The 13,634-nt window shown below is 49.0% G+C and overlaps 1 protein-coding gene across 1 annotated transcript; it reads right to left on the bottom strand.

The window, feature by feature from the left end:
• Window positions 1-2,207: 2,207 nt before the first annotated feature.
• On the bottom strand, window positions 2,208-13,595 carry LOC116948459 (jun dimerization protein 2-like). Its single transcript, XM_032965144.2, has 3 exons — window positions 5,317-13,595; window positions 4,503-4,610; window positions 2,208-3,008 (listed from the first exon to the last, which is right to left on the bottom strand). The coding sequence occupies exons 1-3, from the start codon at window positions 5,392-5,394 to the stop codon at window positions 2,823-2,825; spliced, it is 372 nt and encodes a 123-aa protein (XP_032821035.1). The 5' UTR covers window positions 5,395-13,595; the 3' UTR covers window positions 2,208-2,822.
• Between the last annotated feature and the right edge of the window lie 39 nt (window positions 13,596-13,634).

Below are 13,634 nucleotides of genomic sequence, written 5' to 3'. Positions count from 1 at the left end.
GAGACATCAAGAGACGGCGACTGAGATGGCTCGGTCATGTACTCAGAATGGACCAGTACCATATACCAAAAATTGCCACCGGGCAAAAGGAAACCTGGGAGGACCCAAGACCACGTGGTGCAAGACTGTGAAGGACGAGCTGGTGGCAGCGAACAACCTCTCTTGCGGCGAGGCTCAACATGTTTCCAAGGACAGGAAGAAGTGGAGGGAACTCATTGCGGCCTTACACCCGGCCCCGTATGCCGATTAAGAGGATGAACTAACTTCATTTATTAAGGATGTGGTTGTGTGCCATGAGAGAATTGTGAGAGGCTATCGAGTGTCTCATCATGGAAGCCAAGGAAGTCCAGGAGTTTATGTAGACTGTATTGGGGCTACAAAGGCTAGCTCTTCAAGTTCCTGTGGTATAAGAGAGTAGAGTGAAGGGAATAAAAAAAAACACGAAGGCTAATATAAAACTTGAGCAGGAGAAAATGAAGTTGGCCACATAGTAGAAAACTTCACGGGACAAATACTTAAAAGTGTATACTATTGAGGATCTCTACAGCATAGAGGCAAGTGGTTGTGCTATCAATGCTCTGCACTTGAGTGGCTGGTGTTAGATACAGGGAATCCTCTACTTACGAACATTCGAATTCCAAACTTTCAGAGATACAAATAAACCTGTCCGTATGTCCAGTTGCCTGTTCAGACCAAGAGTCGTAAGTTCAACGGCCGCGCAACAGATGGCGGTGGTGGCATCTACATCTGCAGAACGTGAAGAACCAGTGGCATCTACATCTCCAGGAGATTATACAACTTGCAAAGCCATTCCCCCGTGTTTAGTGTACATGCCGTAACAACATGTTTGAAATCGACAGGAGTCAAGTTGGACTTACGAACAGACCTCCGGAACATAACTCGTTCGTAAGTAGAGGCGTCCCCTGTATTGGCAAGTAAAATCTAGCACTTATAGAACTCGGCTCTGTGCGTGGTCTCACGAACTCACCGCGACACACAACCGCACGTCAGCCACCGTTAAGACGACCTTGGTTTATTCTACACCAGTCACGTGATGCCCTCTTGTGGTCAAATACACAACTACAGCCTTCCGGCGTTCTCTGGGTCTTAACACCGGTGGTGAGACAAGGCCACAAAGAACGCTGTCTCTGGTGTAGGCAAATAGTTCTAAAGACAATGCAGATATTATATTCTTGGTTCTTTCGGTAAAGTCACGTAGAAGGGAAACAATATTATTTTATTGTTTCCCTTCTACGTGGTTCCTACCAATAACATCTGGCAGTTTTCACCAGTGCTGGTTCAAGTGAGCCTGACTGCTGATGAGACGCTGAAGTGTCGACGAAGCTTGTCCACGGTGTTGCTTGTCTTGCATCAATGCTGCTGATGGGATGTACTCTCAGAGGCTTGTGCGGCTGAAGGGATAGGTACAAATAGAACCGCCTGCATTGATGATGTGGAGAGGCGACTTTGTGGAGGCTGTTGGCTCTTGCCATGCAGCAGCTGTAGATGTGTGTTTGTTCAAAAGAGGGCATCACGTGCCTGGTGTCGAATCTATAGTGCACAAATCCATCTCAACCCTTTAGCCGTGACCCTATAGACCTAACCCTATCCTGTAGTGCCCATATATCCACCTCAACCCAATAGTCCTAACCATTAACCCACTAACCTCCTAACCCCTAAGCCTAACCCAACCCTAACCCTTAAAGCCTAACCTTTAATCCTAAAGCCCTAACGCCGAACCCTAAATCCCAAAGCCCTAAACATAACCTTAAAACCCTAACCCTAATACCCTAACCCTAAATTCTAACCTTAAACCCTAACCCCTACTTGTATATGGAATACAGGCCAGCAGATAATCGTCACTGGTGTTGGCCGTGATCGGGAATCAAACCCGGGTCGCCGGGTTCGTAGCGTAGCGTTGCGCTAACCACGACACCAACTCGACAAACCCCAAACCCTTACCGTAACCACAACCCCTTCCTACTTACAAAGAGGCATTGTCTCCCCACTTCTCTATCTTGTCTCTTTCGCCTTTAACTCCCCCGGTTACCTCTCACCAAAGTTCCTCCTTTATACGCACGGCACACTAACATCCATTGTTTAAGGGTACCTTATACATCTAAATAAGTCTTATTAATATGGTGCACCTCGTGATTTTCTCCCACTTCTGTAGCTCGTGAGTAAGGCACATTTCACTGAAAAGCACGTTCACTTTGCTTATACAACACTTTAATTTACAACGGTTAACACGGACGACTTACAATACACTAATTACAAAACACCCCACACCCCAATGTGTTGCATTTATTGCAAGATTTGTAGATTTGAATAGGGAGGCTGATGTGGGGTTAGGGTTCGCGTTTTGTTACAGTCACTTGGGGCTATGGTAGATTAAGCAGGGTGGTTGTAAGACGCATCTCTAAACGCTTGCATACAACAATTAACTCACAGCCACCACGTGCTTCTAATTATTTTTACAATTTATTTTTTTTATAGAAAAGAGCCCGCCCGCTCACCAAGAATACATTGACTTGACTTCTCCTTTTGTTCTCTAACGAATGATTTAACCACCTGCCCGCCTCGCCATTGATCACAACATCCCAGGTGGTGCTCACTGCCTGTCTGGGGTGGGGGGGGGAGGCGATGGTGGGTGGGGGAGGTGATGGTGGGTGGGGGAATTAAGGAGTGGGTGCTGTGTACTTGTACGTCGGGGAAGGGAGTGGGGAGGAGGCGTAATTGGTGGGAGGGAAGAGCGATGGATGTGGAGAGAGGCCCCGTGAAGAAGGAGGGACAGACCCACACACTTCTAACCCGACCGCGACTCAAGGGCCTCGCTGTTCCGTGAGCTGCATGAGCAGGAGCTGTTGCTCCGACTCGTCCGCGTCTCCGTGCGCCCTGCATGCGCTCCGGTGCTGGGACAGAGCCAGCTCCAGGCGCTGCCTCTCGCCGCGGAGTTTCTCGATGAGCGACTTCAGTCGCGAGTTCTGCACCTCCAGGATCTCCGACTCCTGCGGCGCGGGAGGCAAGGGGAGGGGTGTGAGGTGGTGAGACGGGAAGAGAGACGAGGATCAGGAGTCTTGCCGAGTAATGATGATCACGGCGGGCGGGCGAGGGAGCCGAGCCTTGTGGCATAGCTATTTAAGCGTACAGGCGGTGCAACTGCACAGCTAACGGTGCCTGGGCTAAGAAGAGGAAGGGAATTGGAGAGGAGGCAAAATGTCATTCCCTGCACCAGGTGCGCATGCCAACCATAACAACGCTGCTAAGTCGCCAAACTTTGTGAAGATGATGATGATGATGGGGAATTTGCCTTTTGTTCATGGTGGTGGGGATTATGATGATGGGGCGGAGGGGTGGAGAAGGATCCTTACCTTGGAGAATAGTGATGGTTACGTTGATCGATGTTATAAGGTGTTGATATATGTGACACTTGCCTGCAGCCCGCTTTCCCGCTATCGCGTGGAGTAATAATATTAGATTCGAAGCTTTCGTGACTGCAGGAATTAGAAGTTAAGTGTGGAACAGACGAGCAAGGAGAACTTTATAGAGAGAAATTGGAAGTTTGACAACAAATTTAGTAAAAATTAAGAAGTGTAATGCAATGCAACACAGAGAGTCGGCTAACTCACAGTTAACTCATAGCCTGGTAGATTGCCGTTCTCCCAAAGATTGGTAAATTAGAAGTTAAGTGTGAGTTGTGAGTAAAACCTCTCCGTAGAGGTGGTTCAAACTACATTCGAAGCTTTCGTGACTGCAAGAACCAAAGTTTAATTCCTGCAGTCACGAAAGCTTCGAATCTAGTTTGAACCACCTCTACAGGGGAGGGTTTACTCACAACTCACACTGAACTTCTAAATTGATCAATCTTTGGAAGAACGTTAATCAACCAGGCTATGCGTTAACTGTGTTAACCGACCCTCTATGTGTGCATTGCATTACTCTTCTTAATTTTTTTTTACTAAATTTGTTTTCTCAAACTTTCGATTGTCTTTGCTCTAAACCATTGTCTCTCGTCCGGCCACTGTGGTCCGGAATTCCACACCGCTCCCTCCTTGCCCCCTCGTTTGTCCACAGTCCTCTCTCTCAGCCCCCCCCCCCTCTCTCTATTTAAGGCCTCGGCACAGATTCGTTGTCCTTCTATTTGTCTTGGTGTGTGTCTCGCTCGGTGTGTCTTTGTGTGTGTCTCTCTCTCTCTCTCTGCATGTGTGTCTACCTATGCTGTTCCCGTGTCTGTGTTTTATCATTCATTATTACCTGATGACGGCTGCTTATGTTGCAATCGAAACGTCGTTTTCTATTATTATTTTATTTTCTACGTGACTTTACCGAACTAAGCAAAGAGTAAATGATATTGTTTTTGATTGAGAGCTGCTGCTAATGATGATGATAGATGTAGCTGATGCTAGGGATGGTGACGGTGTGATTATTCCTATTATGATGATGATGAAACTGATGATGAATGGCCGATGACGAATGAGACTTGAGCCGTGGGTCTCCTTCACCTGCAGTAGGAACTCTGTCCGCTCTTTCTTCTTGTTCCGACACTTGGCAGCGGCCACTTTGTTCCTCTCCCTGCGCCTCCTCCGCCGCTCCGTCTCCTCCGCTGCGCTCTGTTGATCGTTGCAAATCCAGGGGTATGGGGCAGAGGAAAAGGGCACGATCCGCCTCGTGTCAAGATTTCAATTTGCTTAACAGAAGGAGCGAGGTGGATTTGTTCCCTCTGATCCTTGGCGTTTGGGTCACCGACACCGCCATCTCGTGTCCCACCGCGGTGCAAGATTCCTGTGCTCGCCACATCGTCTTACCAATCATTCAAGATCGAGATGTCATCATGGCCAAAACAACGCACCATCACCTCGAGCCATCGCCCCGCAAACAACACACCTTACGAGACCATACACGGGCATATAATACAGAACTATGAAAAGACTACATGAAGAGTACGGACGACCACGTTGCGGCCTCGCACGACCAAGCACCCATAACGCTTGAAGAAGTGATGACGACAACATTAGCCGTCTTCACTCGGGTGCCGGGTGCTATAGGCCGCCTGTCACCTTAGCAGTCCGCCTGTCAGTCACCTTAGCAGTTCCGTCATACGTCGGTCCGTTCGTGGGCCAGTCCATCAGAGGGTCCGTCCGTCGGATCTGTCCCTCGGATCGCATCCGTTCACGTGTCCGGTCCGCTCGCGAGTTAGTTTACCACTCCGCTTTGGCGTGGCGTCCAGGTCACGCAATCCCTTATCGTTTTGAACATATCCGCGAAGTCTGTTGTCGCGTCCGTCCGCCTTGAGTCCGTTCGCTAGTCCGTCTTTACCGCAGACGCATCCCGCCCGGGTGCGGAACGTTGACAGCCGCTGTGGTCGAGGTGACGAGGAGCAATCATCATCATCATCGTCGTCGGTGCCGTCCGTCACTCGCCTGCCGTGGGATCCAGCCTTATTAAATTCCGCGAGGTACAACCCGCGCGCATTTGTAGTCCCCCATGCGCTCCCTTATTTTGCGCGTGATCTTAACTTTCCCCTCCACCCCCTTCTAAATATCATTGACGTAGAAGTGTTATGCCCGCGGGTACGTTCGACCGCGCGTGTTTTTTTTCCTCCGGCCCTCCCGCCACAATCGCCTCCATATCTGATTGGTTTTAATGTCGAGTTGCTTAAAGGTCTTTTCCGTGCCTCTTACCGTAAACTGTGGGATTGAGGGAGCATTTTCAGTCGCTAGGTTCCTGCCTCTCGCCTCTCCGCATTTCTTTCAATTGCCCTCGTTTTCCTCGTTCCCTTCCTCTCTCTTCCTCTCTCTCTGCCCCCCCCCCCCATCCATTCTTCTTTCAATCTCCCACAATTACAACCTCCTCCCTGCCCGTCGCCTCTCCCCCATCGGCACCCTCTCTCTTCCTCCTGCCCACGGATTCCGCGCTCGCTTCGCCGCTCGGCGCGCTCGCGCGGCGACGCGAGTCATGGGCGGGCTGCTCCGCGTGACAAACGCAGCGATGTTGGGCGCACGCCGTTCTGGAAGGGGCACGAGACGTCGAACGGCGATGTCAACTATCGTCGCAAGAGCGCGGGCCAATTACGACCGTCGCATCAAATACGTGGGCGGCGCGACTTTGCGACTCGTTGAAATTCTAGTGGGGGGAAGGGGGGGGTGGTGTTTGGCTGTCCGCCTGATGGTGCCGGTTGTAATTGCTGGCGAAACGTCGTACTCGGATTGCAAATGTTGTGACTTTGCTCTCCAACACAGCGGTGTGCTGTACTCGTAACGAACTGGCGTGTTCTGTTCACGTGACAAACCCCATTGCTAATTGGCTGCGTCGGTGGTGGCGGGTTTAACGATCTACCCCCCCAAAAATATATAGTATATTATAATGGGATGTCGCGTAAGGGACGGGCAACAATGAATTCATACAGAGAAGAGCGAGAGAGTCACGGAGACGGAAACAGGGACTGAGACGGAGGGACGTGGATCGAGAGACACATTGGACCCGGGGAGAGACGCGGAGAAAGACAGAGGCAACTCTAGATTTAAAGCTTTCGTGACTGCTAGGATCCATACTCTTTGGTTGTATTGGGTAAAGTCACGTAGGTAAAAAATAAAATAACAAAAATCACAAAAATATGGAACGCTTCACAAATTTGCTTGAAGCGTTCCATATTTTTGTGATTTTTGTGATTTTATTTTTTACCTACGTGACTTTACCCAATAGAACCAAAGAGTACAGAGGCAACTCATCATTTGGTCTGCGCCATGATCGTCTCTACTCGGTTATTGGTCGCGTCGTTCGATTCATTGCCCTGGGGGCGGGGTGGGGGTTCTACTTGGCAACTGAGATATGACAATAGCATTGGGCAGAATTGCGGCCGAACTTGAAGTTCCGGTGTTGAGCACACAAAGAGTCTGGCAGAATATCATTGAAGCAATGGCCAGCTGCGGTGGTATTAACGGCATTGTCCGTGAACCTAAATACGTCATTGTACAGCCCTTTGTCAACCCATTGTGCTGATAATAAAAGCCCTCTCCACGCCACGTCGGCAATGGGTGATTGTTTGGCCATACTTCACCACACTGGTCGGCGCGGGATGGTGAAGCGAGACCAGGACCCATTCAAAATATAACATGCTACTGATGTTAGCCGTGGCCGGTGGAATCTAACTTATGTCGCCGGGTTTTCAAGCAAGGACTATAAAAAATGCCTGAAACCACAACTAAAATACAATTATAAAACACAAAATTTCGCCACGTGTAGAGCAGAATTTTAGTGAAGGCCAATCTCTTGAAAATTTGTTTTCGATTTTACCGTTAACGTCATTTGACATTAAAAAACCCAACAACTTAGCCATGTACGTGTTGTTACGAGTTGTGGGCTATTTATAGCCCGCACCGCTGCCGAGTATCCTGCCTGAGCCGAAAGTCCCCTTGCCGAGCTATGATTCACTTCTTCGCGAACCACGAGAGGGAAGTTCCGCATTGGTTTATTGACATCTATCAACATCGAGGAAGCACGGCGTGCGTAGACGCCTATCTGGATTAACTCGTAGACACCTACTTGGATTAACTCGTAGACACCTACCTGGATTAACTCGTAGACACCTACTTGAATTAACTCGTAGACACCTACTTGAATTAACTCGTAGACACCTACCTGGATTAACTCGTAGACACCTACCTGGATTAACTCGTAGACAACTACCTGGATTAACTCGTAGACACCTACCTGGATTAACTCGTAGACACCTACCTGGATTAACTCGTAGACACCTACCTGGATGAACTGGGATGCCCGTGGGGCCTTTCACCGTTGAGCAAATGATCGTTTGAGAATGGCCTTTGGCCCATGGCAAAGAGTAATGACGGAGTGGCAGCCAGCGGATGGTTAGCGGTCGCGAGCACGTGCGCTGATGTGGAGATGGAGCAACGCGATTGGCTCGTGTGTAAGTGCCCTGTGGATAATTTCGTCGGGGGGTCGCGAGAGCTGGCGAACAACCGTCGGAGGCCTTCATGCAGCGATGGATTGATCACGGCTGATGTTCATTAGGGTGTCCCGAGCCAACATTAAGGTTGTTAAACTCGTTGATTCCCCAATTGAACTTATTTAATCGCTGAGTGGTGATGCTGGGCTTGGTAACGTGAGGTTTTTTCCTCTCTCTCATAGTTTAAATTGTCGTTCTGAATTCAGAAAGTTATATTTTCTTTGACGTGGACATTGCAATCCAAAAAAGAAGGTAAAATATGTGCATTGGGCAGAATTCTCAGAGGTTAAAGCTTGCTGAAGGAAGGTCTGAAAGTATGTATGTTGAACTTCTTTCGCGCCGTACGTACTCAACCGTGCTAATCGGAGGTGCGTGGGTTGGGAAACAAACGAATGGAAACGTTACAAATGCCAATTATATTAAACTTGGTGCTTCACTTTGGCTAGATTCCAGCTTTCAGAATGTAACTTATCTGTTTTACTGCAACGCAGAAGCGTGGTCGGTGGTGGGTGGGAAGTGCTGCCCTCTGCTGCGCGAACCAGAAATCACTTGACGGAATCTCAAAGGTAGCTCTGTGATATTCCCTTCCGTGGACAGTTTTCCAACACGGGGGAGTTGGGGTGGGTTGATTACGCTGCTCCAGAGAGCTCCGAATTGATACTTAATATCATGACACCAATGGAATAACTTGGGATGGCATTGAATAAAAAGACAACACTTTATGGGGAAGCCTGCATCCAGCGAGTGGATCGATCCCTTGGTTGTGAAGGAGGCCAAGTGAATCAACGTCGGTCCCGATGGCAAGGATGGCAACATCCCTAGTCAATAATTACGTTGCAAGTCACAATAAAAAAACCCCACTAAGACACTTTATCAATTCATTTATTTCCACAAAAAAAAGTACACAAAATATAATCTCTCACAGTAGTTCGTATATTCACATATCTCGCTTCGTTTGGTGCGTTATTCTCTATTAAATTATTACTCTTCTTGTTAAAGTACTTTGCGGCTCGAGGACGTGTGTGCAGCTGCAGCCGCCGCCGCGTTCGCATCGGTCTGGGCGAAGCAGCGAACGGCTTTAGAGCAGTGCTTTCTTAAGAAGCCACTGGCTTAGACGAATTGTCAACGCGGCGTCAGCGCTGTGAGTTCGCGGGTTGAGTAAACGCTCACCGCCACCCCACCCCGAACCTGGAATCGATCGCGCCGGAAGCCACCTCCGAAGGCTGCCCGGTTGAGAGACGTGAACATTTGATCGGCAGCACGCGTGCGAAGAACATCTCACCGGGAATTCACACGCGCGAGCAAACGCACTTAAAGCGTGTTGTGGAGGTTCACGGTATTGCCTTGACGAGTTGGGTGAAGTCGGCACGTGCTTGAATGCTCGCTTCAGTTGAGTCACTGATTATTGTTGCTGGTTTTTTTTTTGTTTAAACGAGAGATAAATCGTGATCGTTGGTTTTCGACCTGCAGCACACCATGTACGAAACTGCTGCGTTGTCAAAGGCTGCTTCATTGTCGGCAAAATAAAAGGCAGTGCAGCGAAATGCATAGTTGTGCTATACTTCTATGCCTCTTCGTCTATGCCTCCCGCCTTAATCAACCCGCAGCGACCAGCGTGAAGTTATAGGTCAAAGCTCCCACCCACCAAAACCCACAGCACGTGTTTTGAGAGGCTCTCCACCACTCGGCAATGGGGGGGGGGCGGGGGGGGGTCTATTGAGCTGGGAATGTTACCGGGACTAGCAGCACTTGACCTGCAATTGCGCAATAAAATCACGAGGTGGCGCAATTCCACTACCTTTACACATCCGTGGTGCGTTGTACTCACGAACAGATTGACGTAACGATCAGTAAACCACCGTCAAAGACATCATCGAGAATTATCATACAAAGAGGCTGCTTGCCTGGACAGGAGGATAACACTGAAGGCAAGGCTGTGCGTTGGACACACAGAACAACATTTATTATTGATTGCCCTACGTTTATAATAAATACGATCTTTACTCAAACGACTAATCCTCAAACGGCTAATATAAAATCTGAATTCTCCAGCACAAACCAATAAAAAAAAAGACGTCAAGTCAAATTCATTAAGCGAGTCGATACATCCCGCGTACCAATGCCCATACTCTCACGGACTCCGTAGTGGAGCGATGAGATTCAGACGTTGATTCGAATCTTTCGTGACTGCAGGAATCCACACTCTTTGGTTATTTCGGTAAAGTCACGTAGGTACAAAAATAAAAAAAAAATCGCGACGTTTCGGGCGCAACACAAGCGTCCGTCATCAGGTGGACGCTTGCGTCGGGATTTATTTTAATTTCTACCAACGTGACTTTACCGAAAGAACCAACGAGTATAGAGACTCAGACGACCAACAGCACAAGGCTGTAGGACGGGGCCGCTGCTTCTCCAGGAAGCGTTCCCACGAGGCGCAACTCGAGTTTGAACTCGAGGTTCCGCCGTAACTAATTTTTGTTTTGTTCCCAACTTCAGTTGCCCACTCACTGTGGGCCCGCAGCCAGAATTTCCCGAGGGGGCCGCTTTCCCAGCGGCGCCGCGTGCCGGCCTGGGATTCCCTGGCTGGCGAGCGAGGTGGAACGCGGCCCCCAAAACTGCGGGCTTGGTTGGGATGGCAGGCGCGCTCAACTTCACTTTTCGTGTAAACAATGACCACTTAATTTTGTCGGCCAACCCAGAGCTTGACATTTGACTTCGCAGGCGTTAACGAGAAAAAGCCTTAACTTGCAATGACGTATTGCTGGGAAACGGCCTGCCCCACCCCCCCCACCGCCACCATCCCACCACGTGCGAAACGAGAGCACCGCGAATCGTGCAAACGCCACCGCCTTCTTGAGATGTCGAGTTGTCCTTCAACTCTGGTCGAGTTTACCTCCTCCATGGAAACAATGTACTGTAGTTTAGCCGGGGGTGGGGGGGGGATCACGCCGTACTGTGGGTGGCATCACCAAATAATTATTGGACGAGTGTTTCTCTCCACGAACATATAACACCGTTAATTAATAACACTTTTTGTCCGTGAGTCTACTCTGGAACAAATGCGAACCCCCAGTCCGTCGACCTCGAGGCATTCTGGACGACTTATGTTGAATGACGCTGATCAAGAAGGAGACCAGATAAAATAAAGAGGTTTGACCAGCGGCCTCGTGAGCTTTCCCGCACAATATTATTGATCACGATACAGGTTTTTGTTGGGTTAGATCGCGTATTTTTTTAAAATTTTCATTTTTTAGTTGAGAGTTGTTTGTTAGTCAGCCTAGGAATTTTTTTAAAAATTCGGTTAGTGTTAGCTTCGTTAAATACATTATCAGCCGATTGCTGTGTAATTGTGTCGATTCTATTCCAGTAATCTGTAGATACACTGTTACTCATTCTTACGTGTAAGGACATTGGTGATTTAGAAATGTCACTTTGTTCACTTCTACTAAGCTGCATTCCCTCTTTTAGCAATAATTCACGAGCTTTATGTAGTATACGCGATATAACCCCCCCCCCCCCCCCCAACAAAAACCTGTATTATGGTCGCGAAAGCCTTCGTGTTCAACACGATTACATTTTTCTTGATCGGCTGACGGAGCTTCAGTGAACATTTATTTCGTCACGGAGATACAAAAACAACGTTTGTGGCTCCTCACAAGGCGCCCCCCGGAATACCGCGACGCGCTCGCCTTTCCACAAACTCGCCCTCAAAAATCGACGCACGCGTCAACGGGAATATCATCGGTTGCCAGTTGATCAATAAATATTGAATCGCTATCCTCACAAATAGATTTTTCATTTAAAAAAAAACAAGACACCTTTGCATATAAACAACCGAGCGGGCCTCGTTATGCAGAAAAATAAAAATAAAACCCGCGACGACTCGAGTGCCGAATGTAAACAGGACGGTGAATTTGCAGACACCGTCAATGAAATGTCTTCCATATCTCATCGGGATCATAGAGCTGCATGGACGTCTGGGTCGTCAACGTCGACATCGCTTGCACATTTCCAGAGTAGGCAGCGTCCCGGTATAACATTTGTGTGTTTATATATTATAAAAAAAGGGTTCACAATACGCGCAGCATAAAGTCCGAGTCATGATCAAGAACAAATACAAAGGTTGGGAAAGGTGGAGCATTGGTTCCGCACAACCGCTCGACTACGAACCCGGTGACCAGAGCTCCATGCCCAGTCACGGCTAACGTCAGTGGCGAGTGAAGGCTGAACCGGTCACTTAATCATCAACCTGCATTATCCAGCGTGGTGAAGTATGCTCAAACGAACCCCACGGCCGATACGGCGTGTAGCAGTAGTCACAACATCAGCAATGGCAGTGCCGTTTTAGGAATGTTTCGAGACTTTCAATAATCCTGTAACGCGGCATAGACAAAACGCGATTAAGTTGATATGTTGTGGGGGGGGGGGGGGGGGGGAGGCGTGGGGGGGATGAGGGGCACTCCGATTAACCGGACCTCCTCACTACAGCCATTCGACGACTTATCACCATTACGTGTTGAACTTCTTTAACACCGTACGTAGCCAACGGTGCCAACCGGAGGTGCGTGAATGAGCGTAAGCTACTCGACTCAATGCGGCAAAGTCCTCGCTCAACGCGTGTGCACGCAACCGCGTTCTCACTGTGACGCGCGGTTCTTCCATTTGGGGAATGCCTCTTGCGCAACGCGTAACGCGCTCCGTTATAACGTGGGACGCACCCCCGTTATAGCGCTGTTTCTGAGCTGTCGACGACGAACTCCTTTCTTGAGCTGCGTGGCTGAGCGGTACGATACAGTACGCGGAATGATACAGTAACGGTTATTTGTACAGCCATCTCCGCACCGTGTGTTCGTACATCGTGTGTCCACATCGCATGTCGCCAAACTTTATCGTGGCAATTATTTACGGGGAAATTGTTTTCGCCTAACTCGTTTTTCGCTTGACGCAGCGCTTTTCAGGAACGCATCTACCGCATTGAACGAGGACCTGGCTGTAGTTGATATTTCTTGTGACTATCATCATGCTATTCGCGTGTATTATGTCCCAATGAAACGTTCGCACGTCTCAAGCATGGATCCTAAATAACCGACGGGCGCATGGGTGACCCCACGCGTGTCACTGACGCGCGTGGAATGCGCGCGGCCACCTCGACGCCCTGAAATCGTGGCGGCTGGACGGGGTCACGTGACGGGATTACACCGTGTACGAATCTAAAACATCTATTCGTTAAAACACCCTTACCCGACGCGTGTGTCATTTGCTGGAGGAGGCGGCGGGGGTGGGGGGGGGGGGTGATAATCGATTCATCATTACGCCCCTTGCCGTGCATTGAGACTCGGAATCAGGGTTCGTGGATCGCACGGAATACGACAGCCGTAATTGACCTCGTTTCATCGCACGTACAATTTAATACGATCATCGATAAGGAAAGAAATGCTGGTCAAGCAATGCCTGTTTTAAACCAGTAAATTACGTTTTGGTTCAGTTTAATAAACTATTGGGCTCATTGTCTTGCAAAAAAAGGCAGACAAAGAGGGATGATTCACATTTTCTGAACGTTTTTCCGCCCCAATTTTGTGCGGAAAAACACGCCAATACCTCCGGAGCGACGGCGTGGTTCCAGATATCGCTCGCCATATCAGTTGCGAGCGATATCTGAACCGGACAC

This window comes from Petromyzon marinus, chromosome 33, assembly GCF_048934315.1.
Source record: "Petromyzon marinus isolate PM22_M1 ecotype Great Lakes invasive population chromosome 33, UKy_Petmar_22M1.pri1.0, whole genome shotgun sequence".
Lineage (NCBI taxonomy): Eukaryota > Metazoa > Chordata > Hyperoartia > Petromyzontiformes > Petromyzontidae > Petromyzon > Petromyzon marinus.
The sequence above is the reverse complement of the archived record's forward strand: the minus strand, read 5'-3'. Positions and strand labels throughout refer to the sequence as shown.